Source organism: Camponotus floridanus, unplaced genomic scaffold (assembly GCF_003227725.1).
Source record: "Camponotus floridanus strain SB8 unplaced genomic scaffold, Cflo_v7.5 scaffold181, whole genome shotgun sequence".
NCBI lineage: Eukaryota > Metazoa > Arthropoda > Insecta > Hymenoptera > Formicidae > Camponotus > Camponotus floridanus.
Genome location: NW_020229305.1, coordinates 248,539 through 270,906, shown reverse-complemented (window position 1 = coordinate 270,906; position 22,368 = coordinate 248,539). Strand labels below are relative to the sequence as shown.

Sequence of the window (22,368 nt, the reverse complement as noted above, 5' to 3'; positions counted from 1 at the left end):
TTTCTGGTTGGATCTATAAAATTTCTTGTTACATTAATTTCTTTGCTTGCCACTCTTAACTTAACTCGTATTCAATATTTGCCATAAAATGTATATAAAGAAATAGTATTAACATTAAATCCAAAGTATATTTTTTTCTCTTACGAGCAGTGCCAGAAAGAGAACGCTAGCTCTCTGATTGTGTGTGTTTGAGCTGCATCCTCTTCTTGCATCACTGTTTATCAGTTTAATTTCTAATAAACTGAATTTAAAATAATTTATTCAATAATCTGGATTGAATTTATCAAATAATCTTGTTGGAATTCAAAATTAGGATTGATTCAATATCAGTGAAGTATTGATATCAGTACTCATTACAATACTCAAATCGGGATATCGATACCTGTAGAGTATTGAATGCAAAGCATCGATATTTACTCGTATTGTATCAAATGAGTACTTTTTTAATTTTGTGCTGGATCACTAAGGGAATTAAATAAAACAATTATATAAATTTAATTAAATGAAGTTTATTAAACAAACATATAATAAAGAATTTTTCAGTTGAATTATGTATATGATATAATTTAATTGAAAAATTCTTTCTCAGAAAGGCCACTCAAAAATATCAATTTTTGTAAATACTTACTGCTAACAAGTTGTAAGTTGATTTCGAGTTTTACAAACTATTGCCCCCGCCTTGGAAAATAACCGTTGGCAAGGAACTGAAGACGCGACCAAGACCAAAAATGATCGTGTCGTTTATAAAGCGATAAGAAAACATATTTCATATCTTCCCATTTCTCGAGCGGATTTGATTTTAAGTTGCAAACAGGGCCACTCAAATACAAAGAAAGCTCGTCACTTTCCTTGTTTCTCTTCCTTTTCTTTTTAATATGGACAAGTTCTTTGTGATGTTGCCAAAACATAGCCTTACAAGTACTCATATTCGATACCACCATTTTCTTTCGATACTTCCTTGAATCGAAACAAAAGGTATCGATACTAATTTTACTTGTATCGAATGAAAAGCATCGAGTAAATATTCTTATTTACTTGGATCGAATCAACCCTATTCAGAATATTAAACAGACTTTTGAGATTAGATGGAAAAAATTTTAAACTTGGCGCTTGCGAGTTTAGTTAATCAGAAAATTTGGTAAATTTAACAGGAAGAAATTAATCAGATTCATCTGGTAGTTTCTACAAGAATTCTGGTTCGTCCATTTTCCAACAGACATACTTCGTCCATTTTCCAACAGACATACTGGTTGAATCTATCAGAATTCTAACCGAGACAGCACAGGACATTCTATGGACATTCATTTTATGTCCATTTTACATCCGTACGTCCATGGACATGAAATGACTGTTCATCGTACATCCGATTCGGGACATCCGTTAACGGCCAATATTTGGACGTCCACAAAATGTCCGATCTTGGACATCAAAGTTTCGCACGAGCACGCAAGGATGTGTGAGTTCGTTCGTTTACCGCTATGCGACGTGCGATGCGCTATCTTTCTCGTATTTAAGTTTTAGTTATAAGAATTATATAAAGTTTGTAAAGAGTAACAAATAAGATTAAAAATATACTGTTCAATTTAATTTGTGATCTCAATACAAGAGTTTCAGATATTAAATTGATTTTATAAGTCGTACAAGTAAATGTCCGGCAAATAAACAAAAATAATTCGGTACTTATTTAAACTTGCTTGTTGCACTTTACATTTTAAATTACCTATTTAAAATGTAGAGTGCAATAAGCAAGTATAAATATAAATAAAATTTTTACATGAATTTTATGTAAAGTTTTATATGAAATAGATAAATTATACTATTTTATTATATTATTTAATTTTGTTGGGCCAAAGAATTTTTTATGTTTTAAATGTTATGAAGGATACATAATGCTATTTATTTATGTATAATAAAGAACAATTTTTTATATATGATTAAATTAGGTCAAAATCCATACATAATTATATCTACACAATTATACATAATTAAATATAAATTTTTTTCTGAGTTTATGAATTTTTGATATTTATTCCAATAATAATTTGAAAGAGTAAGACACTGAAAATGATGTCCATTTTAAGTTCTTTTTTGGATTGTTTTTTGGACATCCGAAGAAGTGAATAACCGACGTCTTATGGATGTCCAATGGATATCCGTCAGACTTAATTCAGACATCTTATGGACATCCACATGTCCAAACTTGAATGTCCATTGGACGTCCGTAGGAGTTCCATGTGCTATCTGGAAATTAATGCAACCAAATTTTTTTCTCAGTGCGCCAATTCGAGCGGACCACTTTCCTTGAAGCGCTCGGGGAGTCCTGCGGATGCATAAATATAATGCCACGGCGCCACGATGCACCCAGATTCTTGGCAAGCAGTAGGTCGCATCTCTCTCGCGAGCAGAGCGAGGAGTTTTCACTTTCATCGCGACCGAGGGAATGCCTACTTATGTTAGATCCGCGCGCGCGACAGACAAAGGCATCGCTGAGATGCGGCGGTTTAAGTATGACACGCGGCTTCGAAACGAGGAGATCTCGGGGTATTCGTAACCTTCCATTGAATTCGTGCGAATTCTACGTTCCACTTGGCCTCTTCCTCTCCCCCCTCCCCGGCCGCGAAAATATCCTCTCGACGTATTATATATGATAGGAGGAAGTCCTCGTTCGGAGACGAGTCCTTCCGTTCTGTCGCCCAACTGACCTGTGCGACCTGCGAGTAAAATTCGCCAAAATGCCTAAAGGTCGATCGCTATTTGCTGCAAAGCTACAACTTGAAATTCCGTAAGCGAATTATAAATCGAAATCCAAAGCGGATGTTGAGAAAGCGGAGAAAATATTGAGATTTCCAATATTTTTAATTATAAGTTACATACAATATATGAAATTCCCTTCCCTCGCGAATCTCCTTCGTCTCCTTCGTATGCAAGATACACGACCCAGCATCCTCCCGCGCGATTCACGCGGAGCATCCCGGCGAAAAAAGGATCGTGGCCTCCAACTACGCTCACTTCTTACGCCATGCGATAATAAGCGCGCTCGGCGTCAAATGTGCTGTCTAGGCGTTACGGCAGTTTCTCACTTGTGATGCAATGCATTCTGAAATGCATTTCTTTCCCTAGGATTTGGATCAGCCTGAGCGGGAAAGTTACAGAAACCGAGGGTCTCGTCGGGACTCTGCGACCGAGACTTCCAAGTCGCAAGAATGTCAAAGAAGTAAAAGCGATTAAGATGGGAAGATCAACATTTTCAGCCGATAGGTCTCAAAATTTCATAAACTTCTGGACACGAAAATTGAAAAATGGAAGGTAGTGCCACAGTATGTACAGTAGCGCAACTCTCCCGATTTTGAGTTGGCCAAAATGGAGTGCGCATGCGCGAAATAAAGGAGTTGAATAGTAACGCCATCTAAACTTCTCTCTCGCTTACTCTTTCGTTTTTCGTTCTCTCTCACACATTTAAATCCTCAGTTTAAATGCCTACGTAAATATATCGCGTAGTAAATGACTTTTACATGTCGTTTGCGCCAATTTATCGTTGTTGATGAAAAGCGATTGACAAGTTATAAAGCAACAATTTATCTCTATATATCATTAAAATATATTATTTTGAGTTCTAACATCATTATATCGACGCTGTTAGCATTAATAGCATCTCTTTCTGAATCTATGTTTGTGGCTGCGGTCGGGAAGACGCTCTGGATGCTTTGAAACATTATTCTATCTTTGTTCTACATTCCATGAGAATAAAGATAGAATGATGTTTTGGAGCATTCATAGTGCAGTCTTGACAGCAGCCTGTATCAATGAGTTTGAAAGAGAAAAAAAATGAGAGGGTAAGCGAGAAAGAAGTTTAGATGGCGTTACAATCAACTCTTTTATTTCGCGCATGCGCATTCCGTTTTGGCCAACCCTGACGTCAAAGGTGCCGACAGGGAGTTGCGCTACTGTATATACTGTGATAGTGCACTGAGAAAAAAATCTGGTTGCATTAATTAGAATTCTAGTAGATTCAACCAGTATGTCTGTTGGAAAATGGAAAACCAGAATTCTTGTAGGAATTACCAGATGAATCTGATTAATTTCTTCCTGTTAAATTTACCAAATTTTCTGGCTAATAATACTAAACTCGCCAGCATCAAGTAGTCTAAAATTTTTTCCATCTAATCTCAAAAGTCTGTTTAATATTCTGAATTCCAAGATTATTGGATAAATTCAATCTAGATTATTGAATAAATTATTTTAAATTCAGTTTGTTAGAAATTAAACTGATAAACAGTGATGCAAGAAGAGGATGCAGCTCAAACACATACAATCAGAGAGCTAGCGTCCTCTTTCTGGCACTACTGCGTGTAAGAGAAAAAAAATATACTTTGGATTTAACGTTAATAATAGTTCTTTATATACATTTCATGGCAAATATTGAATACGAGTTAAGTTAAGAGTGGCTCGCCGCCTAGCGGCAAGCAAAGAAATTAATGTAACAAGAAATTTTATAGATCAAACCAGAAAATACTAACCAAATCCTTATAGTAGAATCCATTAAACGTTCTAATTATAAAAAAATCGAGTTTTATCATGATAACTAGAAATTCTTGTTTGATTTAACCGAAGTGCCTTCAATCATATACGTCTTGTTGGTACAATCAAACGATTTTTCTCAGTGTGGTAAATATAATTTTTCATAAATATAAAAAAATTAACGAGTAGAACAAAATGTAGAATAGATAAAAATAGAAAATAGGTAAAAATAGCCGCATGATGCTTCTCGGCTTGAAAAAGTGTAGAAGTTCATTCTTTCACGAGATGTAGCTGTTGAGCAACATTCGGGCTTTCTTCAACGACAATGGTAATCGTAATTAGTCAAAACGTGTATTCGTATCTCTGACGAAGTTCGCTAGAAATGTTCATTACGTGCACGTATGAAAATTGCTACGAAGTAACCCACGACCGGCGAGCGCGATCTTGGAGCTCGGACTTTAAGATCGGGGAGAGAACGAAATGGCATATGAATGTCTTCGAACAATACGACGAGGGAACAAGAGGGAAGAGGACGCAAGTAGATACGACGAGTATATCGCGAAGGAAGGTATGCCATCCCTCTATTCAAGAGGAGAGGGGGGCACCGATCCAGAAGCTAGGCGTTAATGTCACGCACTTCGGGGCCGAGAGGTCTTATTCTCCGACGAACCTTGATCTTTAAAGCGCATCTCAGCTTCGGAGAAGGCTATTTGATTGAGCAGGAGATGCCGTTTGTCCTCGATGTATCGCGGAACCATCGTTTCATTGTCCGCCGACCAAAACAGTTCGCGCGAGGCCTTCCACTTTCGTCGCTTCATCGACCTTTTGGGGACAAGCCGCGCTTTGTTTCTTCGGAACGTTTCTTATTCTCCCCTGTCAGGAGAAGCCGCCGAATGTAGCCGCTCGAAATGAAAGAAAAAAGGAACGAGAAGGAGAGAAAAGTGCGATTCGCGCGCGCAAGATGAGGATGAGACGAGGAAGAGATGCAACATCGCGGATCACATATGAATGTTCACGGATAAAAGTGGGCGACACAACTCGCGTAATTATCGGGTAATTCGTGCACAATTGCATTCCAGCGAGGCGATGCGAATTTCACAATGAGGATATGATTGAGACGCGTCTCTTTCCTTCGACGTATCTTAATTGCGAATTAAAGCGCTTCTGGAATGATGAACATTGACGTTTTCTCTTTCCTCTTTTTTTTTAATATTGTCGTCCGAAGGCGATCTCGACGAATATGCGATATCCGATAATTCTGTACATGTGCGATTTTTCCGCATTTATTTTTTATTAACGGATCGTATATTTTGCTTCAAAAATCTCGAAACATTCGATATTATTACACTGAGAGAAATCATTTGATTGTACCAACAAGACGTATATGATTGAAGGCATTTTGGTTAAATCGAACAAGAATTTCTAATTATCATGATAAAACTCTATTTTTTATAACTAGATAAATAAAGTTTAATAAAGTTTACTATAGATTTAAGGATTTGGTTAGTATTTTCTGGTTTGATCTATAAAATTTCTTGTTACATTAATTCCTTTGCTTGCCTCTAGGCAGCGAGCCTCTCTTAACTTAACTTATATTCAATATTTGCCATGAAATGTATATAAAGAACTAGTATTAACGTTAAATCCAAAGTATATTTTTTTTCTCTTACGAGCAGTAGTGCCAGAAAGAGAACGCTAGCTTTCTGATTGTGTGTGTTTAAGCTGCATCCTCTTCTTGCATCATTGTTTATCAGTTTAATTTCTAACGAATTGAATTTAAAATAATTTATTCAATAATCTGGATTGAATTTATCCAATAATCTTGGAATTCAGAATATTAAACAGACTTTTGAGATTGAATAGAAAAAATTGTAGACGACTTGCTGCTGGCGAGTTTAGTATTATTAGCCAGAAAATTTGGTAAATTTAACAGGAAGAAATTAATCAGACTCATCTGGTAATTCCTACAAGAATTCTGGTTCGTCCATTTTCCAACAGACATACTGGTTGAATCTATCAGAATTTAATGCATTATTTAATGCAATCAGATTTTTTCCTCAGTGATAATAGATGTTCGAATTACATGCTATTATTAAATAAGAATTTGGAGTGTCAAGTAATAGATGTTTCGATGGGGTTTTTCCTCCATCACAAATGTGTGATTCCGGATGATTAACATAAACGATACATTTTATTGAGTTATTTCAACAATACGAATGATTGAGTAATCCGCAGGAATTTATTGCGCAATATTACGTACAATGCAAATTGAGAATTCCTCGATTTGCATCGCGTCTCCCTCTTGTCGCCATTTAATGAGCAATAAAAATTCGCTATTAAAGAATACGCGAAATACGTAATCGCTGTTTGGGCTATTCTCTCTTTATCGTGGGTACCTCTCTCTCTCTCTCTCTCTCTCTCTCTCCTCTCTCTCTCTCTCTCTCTCTCTGCCTCTTTCTCTCTCATCCGATTATTGACACAACAGGTGCACAGATGATCGATTTAATTACAAAGGGAAAGGTTCGAAATAATCCTGCCCTGACCTGCTCTTGCTGGATGAGCGTTGAGCGATTAGGAATGAGCGAGGCTGGGCTTGTGCCCACAATCGTTCGTCGAACAATCCGGATCGTGCATGTGTGCCTTTCTCCGACCGCTCGCTTTGCAAACTCGAAGATGCAAATCCCATATATAAAAATAGATCTGTCGATGAGGCGCACTTGTGACCTCCATCCAACAACGATTGCCTGGATAAAAAGCTCTGCAATTATCGATTTTCTGCGACTCGCGGCTATTTTCTCGAGGAAGCTCTTAAAGAATATTATTTTTTTTTATCTTCACGCATTTGCATTTTCTATTTCACGTTGACGAAGGAAGAGGGAAGTGCGATATCGATCTCGCGAAAGAGCACACCTCATTATTATCAAATTGAGATAGCATACATTTACTCTTTAATAACAGATAATAACACGCTTTGAGCATGGTATTAATTTATAATGTTAGATGAGTGTCAAACGAGATTTCAAGTAGGAAACTTAATTTTAATATAAATAGAAGAGAAGTATATGTGTTTGTAAATTTTTAAGCGAATAAATCATCATCAAGGGAAGTCATGTAATATATGCATAAGACAACAAGTTGGCATCCTTCTAGTAATCTTTAGGAATAAAGTATCCATTAAAAATTATATTCGATTTTTTTCAATAGGAATGATAAAATGATATTGCAATATATTTTCAAACATATACAATCTAATATATAAATATATAAAAATATAAGATTTCTAGACTTTCTCAGACATTTTATTATTATATAATTATTGTATCATTCTTATATAAGGAATAACTTCTGTTTCCCCTTTAACCACCTCGTCAAGAAAAATCCCACGCAGAAAACAGATTTGCATATACGAAGTACACTTAGCGTCTAATATTTCATGATGTTACAACGCCCATGTGTGTTGATACGAGTCACTTTAAAGCTGATTCTCAGCACGAGGAAAAAGGCACGATGCAAAATGCAGAATAATTATATTGCACAAGTCTGAGCATTTTCCACGGTATGTGTGTACATTTGTGTGATGTGTATTCCACGTACATGTTCTCTTTATATCGCGTAATAAGTTTCACGCGAAAATATTTATTAGTGCGTAATATCCATTGGAAGAAATTGGCGTAGCACAGGAAGAAAAAAAGACAAATAAATGATATCGAACAATATTCCATATTTCGTATGCAAAGAAAATATAATTCAAAGCAATTTCACGCGGAAAAATTAGCTTTCGGGAAATATAAATCAATGATTATTTTTACTCTCATCGATAAAAGTAAAGATTTTTCGAAAGATAATTCTCAAATAAAAAATGATATCTCATTGATCTTCCGTTTCGATTTTAATGATTGAATCATTTTCCTTATAGAAACAGAAAAGAAATTATGAAACAAAAAATTACTCCATGGTTTATTAAATAATTTCTCAAAAACATCTTATTATATATATATTTATTTATGTATAATATTATCAACATTTTTATCTGCTTCGCAATGTTTATCGAATCTGGTAACTAATTTTAAATAAAAGTTTTCTAAAATTTGCAAGAATATTTTGAGAATTCTCCTCATTCTCTCTCTGGCAATTAAAATATAGATTTGAAAATGAAGTTGCATTTCTTCAAATAAACATATGAATACTAGCTACATAAGTCTTATCTTATTCAGTGATTAATTTAATAGCGAATAATTAATAGAAACTGCGAACACGTCTTTAAGGAAATTTCGCGCAAGGAATGTCAAAGAGACAAAGAGTCGCAGAAAGCGATAATCTTACGTGAATCAAGGAATAAAAATATTCCGCGCCGCGTAAGATTGACAAGAAACGGAAATGAAGAAATAAATAATAAGCGTACGCGGGTCATGATTTATCCGCGCGCGAAGCATCTGCAGATCGAATCGCACAACATTTCTCATGATTCATACGCGCATTTTCCATTTTTCATCGGCGAGTTATTGCCGGCCGTAATCAATTAAAGGAAATCAAGGAAGAGAGAACGTCTTCCTTATGATACGTTCGGTATCATCCTGAAGCTAATGGACTTACTTTCTCGTCGGAGACCGACATTCCGCAGAGTTATTTCAGATGTATCAATTGTGTATATACATATATGGACGCGCACGTGTGAATCTATCGCGGGTTTTAAAATTACAGGTATTTAATAGCACATATATATGAAAATAAATATGGAAACATGAGTATTATTAAACAAGAGAGATGCAATCATTTATTGTAATTGTGCGAAATTCGTTATAATCTCCAGCTAACTGCAATTAGCGTTAACAAGTTAATTATCTTTTTCTTCGTCATGCTTACGTAATCAAATTATTGTGCCCCGACGAACAGGCGGGCGATATAGAATTTAACAAAGTACAAGGAAGCGATTTTACGATGATTGAATATCATGCGAGAGAATCTCCCCCTTTTTTCCTTCTCTCTTTCTCTCCTGATTCGTGGAAGAATTATACATAGGGGTTAAACGTCATGGGAGAGGCATGAAAGATGAACTCGGCGAATTCGAAACCTCGCATTACACCATCGATTACGCGGACGGTCGTATTAGAAACTCGTAGATCAAACGCTGTAGTGCAGCATCGAGCGTTGCATTGAGTGCCGTCTCTTTCATTCGCCTCGTTCACAGATAACTGGACGAAGATCGCCATTCACTGGTACAGATCGGCTACGACGTTGTGAATCTCTCGATCTTGGTTTAGCAACTTCAAATGCTAACAAACCGACAGGCATCAAACGAATCCTAAGCTAAGCGGTTCGTTAAAGAAGAAAATTCCGATCGCGAAATCCGGGATCTATGATCGGTTATCAATGAAACTCTCGTTATTTTTTTCGACGATAAAGAAAAATTATTTTTAACGAGCTTTACACATTCGCTACGAGAATACAACAGTCGAAAGATTAATGTAAGGCACATTGATTGACATATAGCGTATCCAAATTTTGACTTGCTAATATGATATCGATGTATCTATTATATTTTTGATATTTATTGTAAATTTAAATCAAAATTAATAAGTAAAAAGTTAAATTAATAAATAAATAAATAAATAAAAATTTAAACTAATTAATAAATAAAAATAGTAAATTTTTAATACAACGAGAAGTAATAGCTCTTATATTATAAATATATAAAATAAGAGTGTGTGTGATAAATATTGCAACATAATACGCATAATATTTAACAGTCATCGAGAATTAGAAAATACCTATTGATTTTATAATTAGTGTTTTTATTTAAAAATTAATTAATTAATTTAAAATAGAGATGTTTATGATTAATTCATGTAAAATAGAGATGTCCATTTAATTTTCTTTCTTTATAATTATGCGCGTGCCTTTTATTATATTTATTTTTTCTTTTATAATTTTATATCGTTCTTATATCCATTTTTTATTCTGTTTGCGTCCGTGAGATCTCTGTTTATATCGATTTTATTGCGACTTTTTTTTTATCCATATTTTGTTTTTATAATTTTCCGTTAATTTTGAATTTTACCTTTGTTAGACATTGATAATGATCCGAACGGGATCGAAACGTACGTCTATCGTTTTAATTATGCGTCAACTGATTATGATTATATGAACATGTGTTGACTTATTATATATTAAAAATTCTTTCATTTTTAATTGTAGCTACCATTAACCTAGCGCTGTGGTTTTTTTGCCTTTTTCCCTATTTTATTTTGATTGCTATCTTATAATCACTTTTATATTCTTATATTTTTAATTTAAAATATTCAAAGATATTTAAAATCTTAATTATCTCACTTGATTCTATTCTCTCTGTTTTTATTTTAACTTTTAGTATGATTCAAGTGCGTCAATTATTAAAAAAAAAGATTATTATTTTGGAAAAATCATTACAAATGAAAAATCGCGAAAATCTGAATTCTAATTAATTGATCATTTAATATCACATGATTAGGAAATGACGAAAATTTCAATATCGGATGACACTTTGACTTTTGCGTCCCCGGGAAACGTGTATGAGGGAGCTCTCCTCTTTTTTTTCCTCCAGAGATACACCCTATATAGCTGACCGTATCGCGACCTAACGAGAAAAGGATCTCTCGCGCGCTTTACCCTCCCAAGTTGTAAGGCAAGGTAAGACGCAACGATGAGGCAAGGTAAGACAAGGCAAGGCAAGGCAAGATAAGACAAGGCGCAGCAAGGGAGTCGGTCCCTCCGTGCGACGAGGGGGGGTCCCCCTACTCGCCCCCTACTCGCCCCCTACACCGGGGTCCCAACACCGTTCAAGAATCGTCTTATTAGAGGCCCATGCTATATAAACCCAACGTGCCGGCATGCCGAGCAGTTACATACCGACTTTATTCACAGTCGTGCGACGGAGAGTGTGACAACAACAACACAACAACAATAATCGACGACAATTCGCATACTCTGTTCGTATACACATACACACGTGTGCTAACATAATCCCGCAGCTTGTCTCGTCTGTGAATACTCTCTCCTCCTCCCTTCGCCGCGAGAAAAACTACCAAACCCCCGGTGATATTTCATTTTGGCATTTTTTCGGTGATGCATCGTCATTGATCTTCAATATTGCATTCTTTTTTTTTTTATTAAAAATTTTTTTAATTTTTGAATCAGTGTAATTTCTTTCGATTATTCGCATTGTGTTTTTGAAAAGCATCGAGATACTATCAGCCTCAAACTTTGATAGCGGATGATACTTATGTGCGCGTTATTATTGTTGCAAAAAAAAAAGATTGGAAACGTAACACTAATTTGATACTTTTAAGGATCGTTGAAAAAAAAAGTGTAGTCGACCAAACTAGCCAGAAATTTTGTTTATTATGTTATAATACGACGTTTCGACCATATGATTGTGGTCCTTATCAAGTATATACGATGTAATAATAATCAGGAGACAGGCATAGAAGATAATCTTGCAAAACTGCACAAGTCAAATTGACAAAAAAAAACGTTATTTAACTAGATTCGAATTTAACGTTTTCTTTGTCTAGATTCGAATTTAACGTTTTTTTTCGACCACAACCATATGGTCGAAACGTCGTATTAATAAATAAAATTTCTGGCTAGTTTGGTCGACTACACTTTTTTTTCAACGATCCTTGGATTATTTGACTAGCGACATTAATTTATTTTATAATTGATACATTTAATACACTGAGAAAAATATCTGGTTGCACTAATTAGAATTCTGGTAGATTCAACCAGTATGTCTGTTGGAAAATGGACGAATCAGAATTCTTGTAGGAATTACCAGATGAATCTGATTAATTTCTTCCTGTTAAATTTATCAAATTTTCTGGTTGATAATACTAAACTCGCCAGCACCAAGTCGTTTAAAATTTTTTCCATCTCTAATCTCAAAAGTCTGTTTAATATTCTGAATTCCAACAAGATTATTAGATAAATTCAATCCAGATTATTGAATAAATTATTTTAAATTCAGTTTGTTAAAATTAAACATGATAAACAGTGCACTGAGAAAAAAATCTGGTTGCATTAATTAGAATTCTGGTAGATTCAACCGGTATGTCTGTTGGAAAATGGACGAATCAGAATTCTTGTAGGAATTACCAGATGAATCTGATTAATTTCTTCCTGTTAAATTTATCAAATTTTCTGGTTGATAATACTAAACTCGCCAGCACCAAGTCGTCTAAAATTTTTTCCATCTAATTTCAAAAGTCTGATTAATATTCTGAATTCCAACAAAATTATTGGATAAATTCAATCTAGATTATTGAATAAATTATTTTAAATTCAGTTTGTTAAAATTAAACATGATAAACAGTGCACTGAGAAAAAAATCTGGTTTCATTAATTATAATTCTGGTAGATTCAACCAGTATGTCTGTTGGAAAATGGACGAATCAGAATTCTTATAGGAATTACCAGATGAATCTGATTAATTTCTTCCTGTTAAATTTACCAAATTTTCTGGCTAATAATACTAAACTCGCCAGCACTAAGTCGTCTAAAATTTTTTCCATCCAATCTTAAAAGTCCGTTTAATATTCTGAATTCCAACAAGATTATTGGATAAATTCAGTCCAGATTATTGAATAAATTATTTTAAATGCAATTCGTTAGAAATTAAACTGATAAACAGTGATGCAAGAAGAGGATAGCTCAAACACACACAATCAAAAAGCTAGCGTCCTCTTTCTGGCACTACTGCTCGTAAGAGGAAAAAATATATTTTGGATTTAACCAAAATGTTTTCAATCATATACATATCTTGTTGGTACAGTCAAACGATTTTTCTCAGTGCATAATCTTTAGAAGACGAGAGATGATATATTGTAAAAAGAGTCATCGTTAATAATGCGAAAATAATCGCCGTTCTCGAGGCATATGCCCTTTTCCATCGCGCATTCATACGATCGTAAAACGTCTCTCGCTATCTTCTTTCGCATAGCAAAAATCGCCGACCTCCCCTCAGTAGAGTGCTAACTTGAAAAACTTTTTCGCAGTGCGTTGATTGTCCCCTAAAGGGTTGTTGTTTCACCGCTAACGGGTACGCGAGTTAGCGTGGTTCCAGCACGTCGACTTTCATCACTTAGTGTGGCCGCAAGATGTACTATTTACAGGTGAGATGAAGAAGAAAATTCAGCCTTTTCTCATATCTGCATTATTCATTCATTATATCGCAAAATTAGTTATGCGAGATCGCGAGCTTCTTTCATATCGTGACGAATCCGCGTTATTTAGTAGGTGTAAGACGTTGCATCAGGGCTCGTTTCCGCCCACGTGTCCTGCGTCAGGATTAGCAATCAAGTAATAGAAATGCCGTTCGGTTTGAAAAATCGCACAAGTAGAATTTTGCAAGTAATCTCGCGTGATGAAAGAGAATCCGTCGAATCAATCGAGCCGGAAGTATGAATTATGGAGAGGCATCGTACGTGGCTCTTGCTTTATTGTTTACAGCCGTCTCTCCTCGTTCATTATAATTACAAACGGCGGTTTATGGTAATCTATCGCATTAAAAGTCAGCGTGGTAATTTATCGATTGATAAAAGTGTCGGCATATTTGAAACAGAAGCAGACAGCGTTACTCGTGCGTGATAGTACAAGTTCATTGATACACACGAGACATTTAAATTCCTAGAATTCCCTGAGTATGAATTACCGCGACCACCGATTAACTTTGATCGAACATCGATAAAAATATAAATATGTGTAAATATGCAATACACGAGGAACTTGTTTTGCCATATGTCTCGCGTGGTCGATTAGACAAGATCGGCTCTTCCTCTTTGCCCGACGCGACCTTTATGTCGTTTGTTAAACTCCGCTACGACTCAATCCCCAGGAGAGGATTTCGATAAAATCGTCTTTGTTAAATCACTTACAGCTGTCGCCCATGTAATTCTCGCTTGATTAATCTCTTATCCGCGGCAAATCGATGATCGATTGTAAAATACTGTTCGAAAATAGCTAAACTGTCGCCTGAATTACAACATTTTATTTTCAACAAACTTTGTTCCTGAGAATAGGGTATCTATTCGTCCCAAATGTTTCTCGGGAAATATTATTACTTATACAGCATAGAACATTGTTGTAATATTGCAACAATATTGTCGCAATATTATAATATTGCTACAATGTTACAACAATATTACAATATTGCTGCAATGTTACAACAATATTACAATATTGCTGCAATATTGTTGCAATATTGCTACAATATTGCTGCAATATCGCTACAATATTGCTTCAATATTGCAGCAATATTGCTATAATGTTACAACAATATTACAATATTGCTGCAATGTTACAACAATATTACAATATTGCTGCAATATTGCTACAATATTGCCATAATGTTACAACAATATTACAATATTGCTGCAATGTTATAATAATATTACAATATTGCTGCAATATTGCTGTAATGTTACAACAATATTACAATATTGCTACAATATTGCTATAAAGTTACAACAATGTTCTGTGCTGTATGGGAAGTTCTTCTTCCCACGCATGCTTTATCGGGATAGATTGCGACCCACAAAGGAGATGTTCTCTTATCGATGAATATAGACTGGCTTCCGAAGGGATTAAAGTCGGGAAAAGTTTCTAAAACGCGGCTCGAGCAATCCGAGTGTCATTGTTACAGCGCGTCCCTCATTATTTCTTATTAAATATGAAGAAAAGCGATTACAACAATGGTCGGTGATATCATCGCGAGGCATAATATAAACGTCAGTGCGCGCCCACGCGACGCGTTGCATCGCGGAATGATTTAAAGGACGCGCAATGACACTGTATAGTCGCATAGTGACGCATATCGGCATCGATAAATCGAGGTGCTTGCAATCGCATTTATCAATATCCATAATGTAACTTCTCCACATTTCGATCGATCACTGAAGCGAAGTCGCCTCGCATACCCGCGGGCGCAGCCTCTTTACACAGGCTTCTTCCCTTCCCACTCCCGTATTTATACTTTATATTTAATGCATAAATACATACACACACACACACACACACATACTCATACCCTTCTTTCTCTCGCACCGATCGTTGCATTCTCGAAGTACAGGGTTAAGAGCATAATACAAAGGTCTTTACTGTCGCAATAGAGCACAGCTCGCCTGCCGCTTCTCTTCCAAAGAGAGAGAAAGATAGAGAACATGAGTTGCCGTAACCAACACTTCGCCAACATTTATTGATTCGGTCTGCTCCTCTTTCACATCGATTTTCTTTCAACGGTGCCGCGTGAGAGTTAATTGCGACGACGAATCGCGCGTATCAATCGCGAATTGTTATTATGTCGGTGAAAAAAATTATAGGAGTCCCGCGGCGCTTATCGTATGCGAAATCGCGAACATTTATGTCTTCAGTTTCTTGAAGACGCAAGCGAAGCGTTTCTTCACATTCATGCGTTTTCCTGTCATTTTATTTATCGAAAAATTGTAGCAATAATCTTAATCGCTAATGTATAAATAATGGAGATGTGCTTTATATTTACATGAGAGAAAAGTAACAATGATAAAACAAAATTGTATGAAATGATAAAACAAAATGTAATTTATATAAATTTCGCGAATGCAATCTAATAATTGATATCGTTAATCATTCCACAAAAGAAGTGTCAATCAATTAATAGTTACATTATTCTTTTCTCTTCTGACTTGTTACACGTGTCTTTTTTAAATAGATGTTGTAATTTGTATAAAATACAATTTATACAAATTTCTCGAGTACAACCTGATGATCCGGTTGATATCGTTAATTAATTGCAAATCAATTAATAATTATGTTATCTTATTATTTGTCTTTTTTCTTTGCTTATATATTTTATAATTTCTCTTGGCCCAAGTAAATAGTTACGTTATTATAGTCAGTCGCGTAATCAATCGTAAAAAATTTTCTAATAAATTTTTCAGATAGCATTTATATCGATAATTATTTCTCTTTTACGTGATAATTATTTCTCTTTTACGTGATTAATAAAATTCAAATATATAAAAATAACTTAATATATTATTAAATATATTATTATATATATAAAAATAACTTAATATATTATTCATAAAATCCGATCAACGTTAATTAAATTTGATGCAAAACCTAAATCTTATTAATTTATCGAATTAATTTACTTCAAATAATTAAAATATATAAAATATTTCTCATAACTTTTTTTTTGTTGCAAGTTACAAAAGAATATTATGTGAATTAATATATATAGTATAACTGTGCGATAGAAATATCAACATCGCGATACTTTTAAACTTTTAAAATTAAATCAAATGTTGTTTATAATCTTCATATTAATTATAGATATTGATTCTAATATAAAATTATCGCAGAAAAAGAAAATTACATTTAATTTATAGCCTCAATTTTCAATGATTTATTAAACTAACATGTAATAATATTGACAAGAAAACATTGAGGACGATAGATAAAAAATTTTTTTATCCATTCGACATACGTTTCATCACAAATAATTATTTCCATCAATCTCATCAAAAGTCGTAATATGCGAGATATGTTGCACCGAGGAAAAAATATTTTCCCGACGTCTTGACATATTAAATATCAAGCTATCAGCGGTAACAGAAGACACGCTTGATTTATTAAAATTACACGCTTATAATACGACTCGCGAAACGACTCGCATTTGTAACTGATAAGCGCTTAATCGCGACACAAATGTCATCCACGGGAACGATTGTTCACCGATATTTAACACCGGATCTCTGAAAATTGAGGAGCGTCCTTTTCGCGTGGAAATGATGCCGATAAATCGAATAAAAGTATTCTATTGTATTAGATATATAGCATTGCGATAGAATCGAAGCTTGACGGAAACTCATGTGTCCGGCTATTAGCCTCTCCTCCCCCCCATTGTGTAAATCTACTATTTTGACCTATTTCTATAATATTCATATACAAAAAGTTTAGACATTTCTTACGACAGAAAATATAAATAAAAATATATAATATTTTGTTTGTAATTATGTTGTCTCTATTCAAAGAATATACTGCCTCTGTGTGTTATAAAATATTAATAAAATAAAATGATAAAAAAGTCTTACTATTTAATATGTTTTATAAAATATTAAAATTAATAAAAAAAAATATTAAAAATAATATTAATAATAATATTAAGATATGAACAGTTCTGAAGAATATAAGCAAAGCGACGAAATTGAAATTCTGCGTATAATACAAGTACATGCGATGCATAATTAAAATTGCAGATGTAGAATCCATAAATGCGCCGATTGTCAATACACGTCTACGCTGATGGCACTAAACTGTCAAGTTTAGACATTTCTCACGACAGAAAATATAAATAAAAATATATAATATTTTGTAATTATGTTGTCTCTATTAAAAAAATATACTGCCTCTGTGTGTTATAAAATATTAATAAAATAAAATGATAAAAAAGTCTTACTATTTAATATGTTTTATAAAATATTAAAATTAATAAAAAAAGATATTAAAAATAATATTAATAATAATATTAAGATATGAAAAGTTCTGAAGAATATAAGCAAAGCGACGAAATTGAAATTCTGCGTATAATACAAGTACATGCGATGCATAATTAAAATTGCAGATGTAGAATCCATAAATGCGCCGATTGTCAATACACGTCTACGCTGATGGCACTAAACTGTCAAGTTTAGACATTTCTCACGACAGAAAATATAAATAAAAATATATAATATTTTGTAATTATGTTGTCTCTATTAAAAAAATATACTGCCTCTGCGTGTTATAAAATATTAATAAAATAAAATGATAAAAAGGTCTTACTAATTAATATGTTTTATAAAATATAAAATATTAAAATTAATAAAAAAAAATATTAAAAATAATATTAATAATAATATTAAGATATGAAAAGTTCTGAAGAATATAAGCAAAGCGACGAAATTGAAATTCTGCGTATAATACAAGTACATGCGATGCATAATTAAAATTGCAGTGTAGAATCCATAAATGCGTCGATTGTCAATACACGTCTACGCTGATGGCACTAAACTGTCAAGTTTAGACATTTCTTACGACAGAAAATATAAATAAAAATATATAATATTTTGTAATTATGTTGTCTCTATTAAAAGAATATACTGCCTCTGCGTGTTATAAAATATTAATAAAATAAAATGATAAAAAAGTCTTACTATTTAATATGTTTTATAAAATATTAAAATTAATAAAAAAAATACTAAAAATAATATTAATAATAATATTAAGATATGAAAAGTTCTGAAGAATATAAGCCAAGCGACGAAATTGAAATTCTGCGTATAATACAAGTACATGCGATGCATAATTAAAATTGCAGGGTAGAATCCATAAATGCGCCGATTGTCAATACATGTCTACGCTGATGGCACTAAACTGTCATCAGGTTTGCGACATCGTGACGGCTTATTACATGCGTTCTCATATAGCTGGACCTGGACGATTTCTCGAAATGTCGACTGCTGACATATGTTCCGATTATAAAAACACGTCTTCGTCTTGCGCATTCATATTGCAAATGACGCGATGAGCCTGCATCGAGCGTCGCGAAATAAAGTAATGGCCATATTTGTAACTCGAATGTGTATTATCGCATTTGAAAGCGTAACGCATTATCTCGATTTCATTTCTGTTTATTCGGGAAATATGAAATTTGTGATTTAAGAACGTCGAGTAAAAGCTCCTCCATTGAAGTTTGGCAATATATCTTCTAAATGAATGGCAGTAATGTAGCACACACAATAATTAATGAGTAATAAATATTAAAACAAAAGATAGATCGACAAGAAAGAAGATTTATTATGCGAAATTATGAATCCCCCCTAATCTTTGAAATCTCGGAGAATTCACACGACTTTCTCTCGCGCGTGTAGTATAGTCAAGTGTGTAACTCCGTTCCAAGTCCTTCAAATTAATAAAAAATTACATATCATATCGTAAGAGAGGTGTTTCTGCTCCTTGCTCTTTAATAGTCTCGGTGAAGAATATGTTATCTATTTATTTACGATCGAAAACCTCATAAAATACGAAACTGGTAACGTTTGATTTAAAAAGAATCTGGACATTCTTCTCTATTTTTCCCTTATTACAAGAAACTTTATTGATATATACAATATATTGACAAAGTTGGATCGTTATTTATAACCTCAGATAACCACGGAGGTTACAAAGGAACTTTTAGATCTAGCAAGTAACACTACCCAATTGTCTCTCATCGATCTGGATGAAACTGCGCACACTTGTACAACATTGAAAAATATTGAAAACGTGTTTTTTTATTTTTTCCTAGAACGCTTTCTAGGGCTGGAAACCACCCTTGAAAGAGGTAAGCATCCCTGGAAATGGGGTATTGCTCTAGGATTAATACGCCCAGACTGACATGTTTGCAACAAAAATCATTTTAAAGGTGGAAAGGGATGGTACTCACCCCTGGAGGAGGTGAAACTCTTCAAAAATGAGTTAACTCTTCAAAAAAAATTAGACCGATGGATGAAAACAAAAGGTTCCACCCTCAAAATGATTTTTGGGGTACAATATATGGTCTCAACATTTGTTAAAAACATGTTCAGTTGCTATCTATACCCTGGGCGTATTAATCATAGAGCGATACTTCATTTCCAGGGATGTTTACACCCTTTAAGGATGGTTTCCACCCCTAAAAGCGTTTTGGGAAAAAATAAAAAAATACGTGTTCAATATTTTTCAATGTTCTACAAGTGTGCGCAATTTCATCCAAATCGGTGAGTGACAGTTGGGTAGAGTTACTTGTAGGTGGCATTACGGACTGACCTAGTTCCACCCGTTTCCCCTACTATACAATATATATTGGATGATTAAAAGCTTCTTCGAGTCAATCTTATCAACGCAAGTCCCTTTATTGAGACTACGCCGTAATTTCTTTCGCTCGGAGAGCATGTTTCTTAACAATCCCGACTTCTCCTGCGTAGCTGGCCGTGCTCTGCGTGACGGTGGCCAATGTTATTGGTGATCTACCACCAGGCACACGGCGCAACACATATCTGCCACCAGAGCCGACGAAGGGTGGCTACTCGTACAGCAAGCCGCCGGTGCAATTTCCGAAGCCCACGCCGAGCTTCCCTGGATCGAGACCGACACCGAGTTTCCCTGGGACTAGACCGACGCCCAGTGTTCCCAGACCGACGCCAACTTACCTCGAGCCTAGACCGACGCCGACCTATGGTGTGCCCAGGCCGACGCCGACTTATGGTGTGCCCAGGCCGACGCCAACTTATGGCGTACCCAGGCCGACCCCCACATCTGGTTATCCGCCCTATACCGGCCAAGGGACTGGTACCAACAGGAATACTATCGAGCCTGCTGTAAGTAATGCATGAAAAAGTTTGATAAATACTTGAAGAAAGAATTCTATATTATTCTAAATACTTAATCACGTATCTAACTTTTTGATTGATATGTCTCTCGCTGTACAGCACGACCATCATCATCACGAACCCGGCATGCCCTTCGACTTCAATTACGCCGTGAAGGAGGACGCTTTCGGCAACGATTATTCCCACAACGCTATTAGCGATGGCGACATCGTTCGCGGCGAATACAGGGTGCAACTTCCGGACGGCAGGACGCAAATCGTGCGATACACAGCTGATTGGCAGCACGGCTTCAGCGCACAGGTGTCTTATGACGGGAATCCCCGCTATGACATATCTCGGCCGGGAGACTTTCGAGGCTACTAGCTTTAGCGTCGAGACTAGGGTTGTCAATTTCCGTCAAATCAAAAGAGACTATAGCACAATGAATCGTTATACTCTATGTAACGACACTCTAAAAAAAACCCATTAGAGGTAACAAAAAAAAGACGTATTGTGAAAGAAAAATGCTTATGTAGCTTACATAGAGGACAAGTGCTTGTTATATATTTCTTATATCAATAACAGCATGCATGTTTCAAAATTGGCGAAAAGTTTATATAGCGTTATTTCTTACGAAATTTTGAATCAATTTTTTCCTAGTGACAATGTCGAAGAGTAGACTATTATCTTTCACAATTCTCCAAATTTGATCATTTAATATCTAAATATTCAAATTAAAATTCCGTCAAAGTTTACCTTCACTCAAACAATAATCTAAACATTTATTTACATTTCTGAATTTTAATCACGCGCGTACCCAAACAGCACAAGATATCTTCAGGATGATCCTGAATATATCCTGAAATCCTCGGGATATACGCGGGATTTGTTCAGGATATGATATAAAGCCAAACAGCTCATGATATTTTTTGGATCTTTTAAGAGAGTCCTGCGGAACTGTAAGAGATATTTTAAGGATATCCTTTTGTGTTCCTTATCTAGACAGCACAAGATATCTTCAGGATCATAAAACAGCTCAAAATGTTTTTTTATCTCTTAAGGAAGTCCTGCGTGGCTGTAAGAAATATTTTAAGGATATCTTTTTGTGTTTCTCATTACATCCCAAATTAGTTCAGAAAATATGTAATTGATATACTATATATATATATGCTTGAAGGCTTAATTTAGATTATATGCAGCATATATTTTCAGGATTATTTAAGAAGAAATTTAAAAAAAATTAAATTTAAAATTAAATTTAAAAAATTATATATGCATATACAAACATATATTCAGCATATAAACTAGCAACCTGATATAAAATGTAGGAAAAAATATGCTGGATATAACCTAAATTAATCCTGAAAATAGCATATAAAGCACTTCAATAGTATATTCTGGACCAATTTAGGATGTATCGTAGACATTTCAATAGTTATAAAATTTCCTATGGACATTCTGTAAATAT

The 22,368-nt window shown here is 34.6% G+C and overlaps 1 protein-coding gene across 1 annotated transcript; it reads left to right on the top strand.

The window, feature by feature from the left end:
- Positions 1–11,381: 11,381 nt before the first annotated feature.
- Positions 11,382–22,102, top strand: LOC105254196 (pro-resilin). Its single transcript, XM_011262708.3, has 4 exons — positions 11,382–11,483; positions 13,548–13,664; positions 20,517–20,909; positions 21,021–22,102. Exons 2-4 carry the CDS (start codon positions 13,650–13,652, stop codon positions 21,282–21,284), a joined length of 672 nt encoding a protein of 223 aa, XP_011261010.1. The 5' UTR covers positions 11,382–11,483; positions 13,548–13,649; the 3' UTR covers positions 21,285–22,102.
- The last annotated feature ends 266 nt before the right edge of the window (positions 22,103–22,368 follow it).

What these genes read in the sequence shown, in the direction of transcription:
- LOC105254196 (XM_011262708.3), top strand. An exon ending in GGAATACTATCGAGCCTGCT is followed by an intron (nt 20,910 to 21,020) that starts GTAAGTAATGCA and finishes CTCGCTGTACAG; the next exon opens with CACGACCATCATCATCACGA.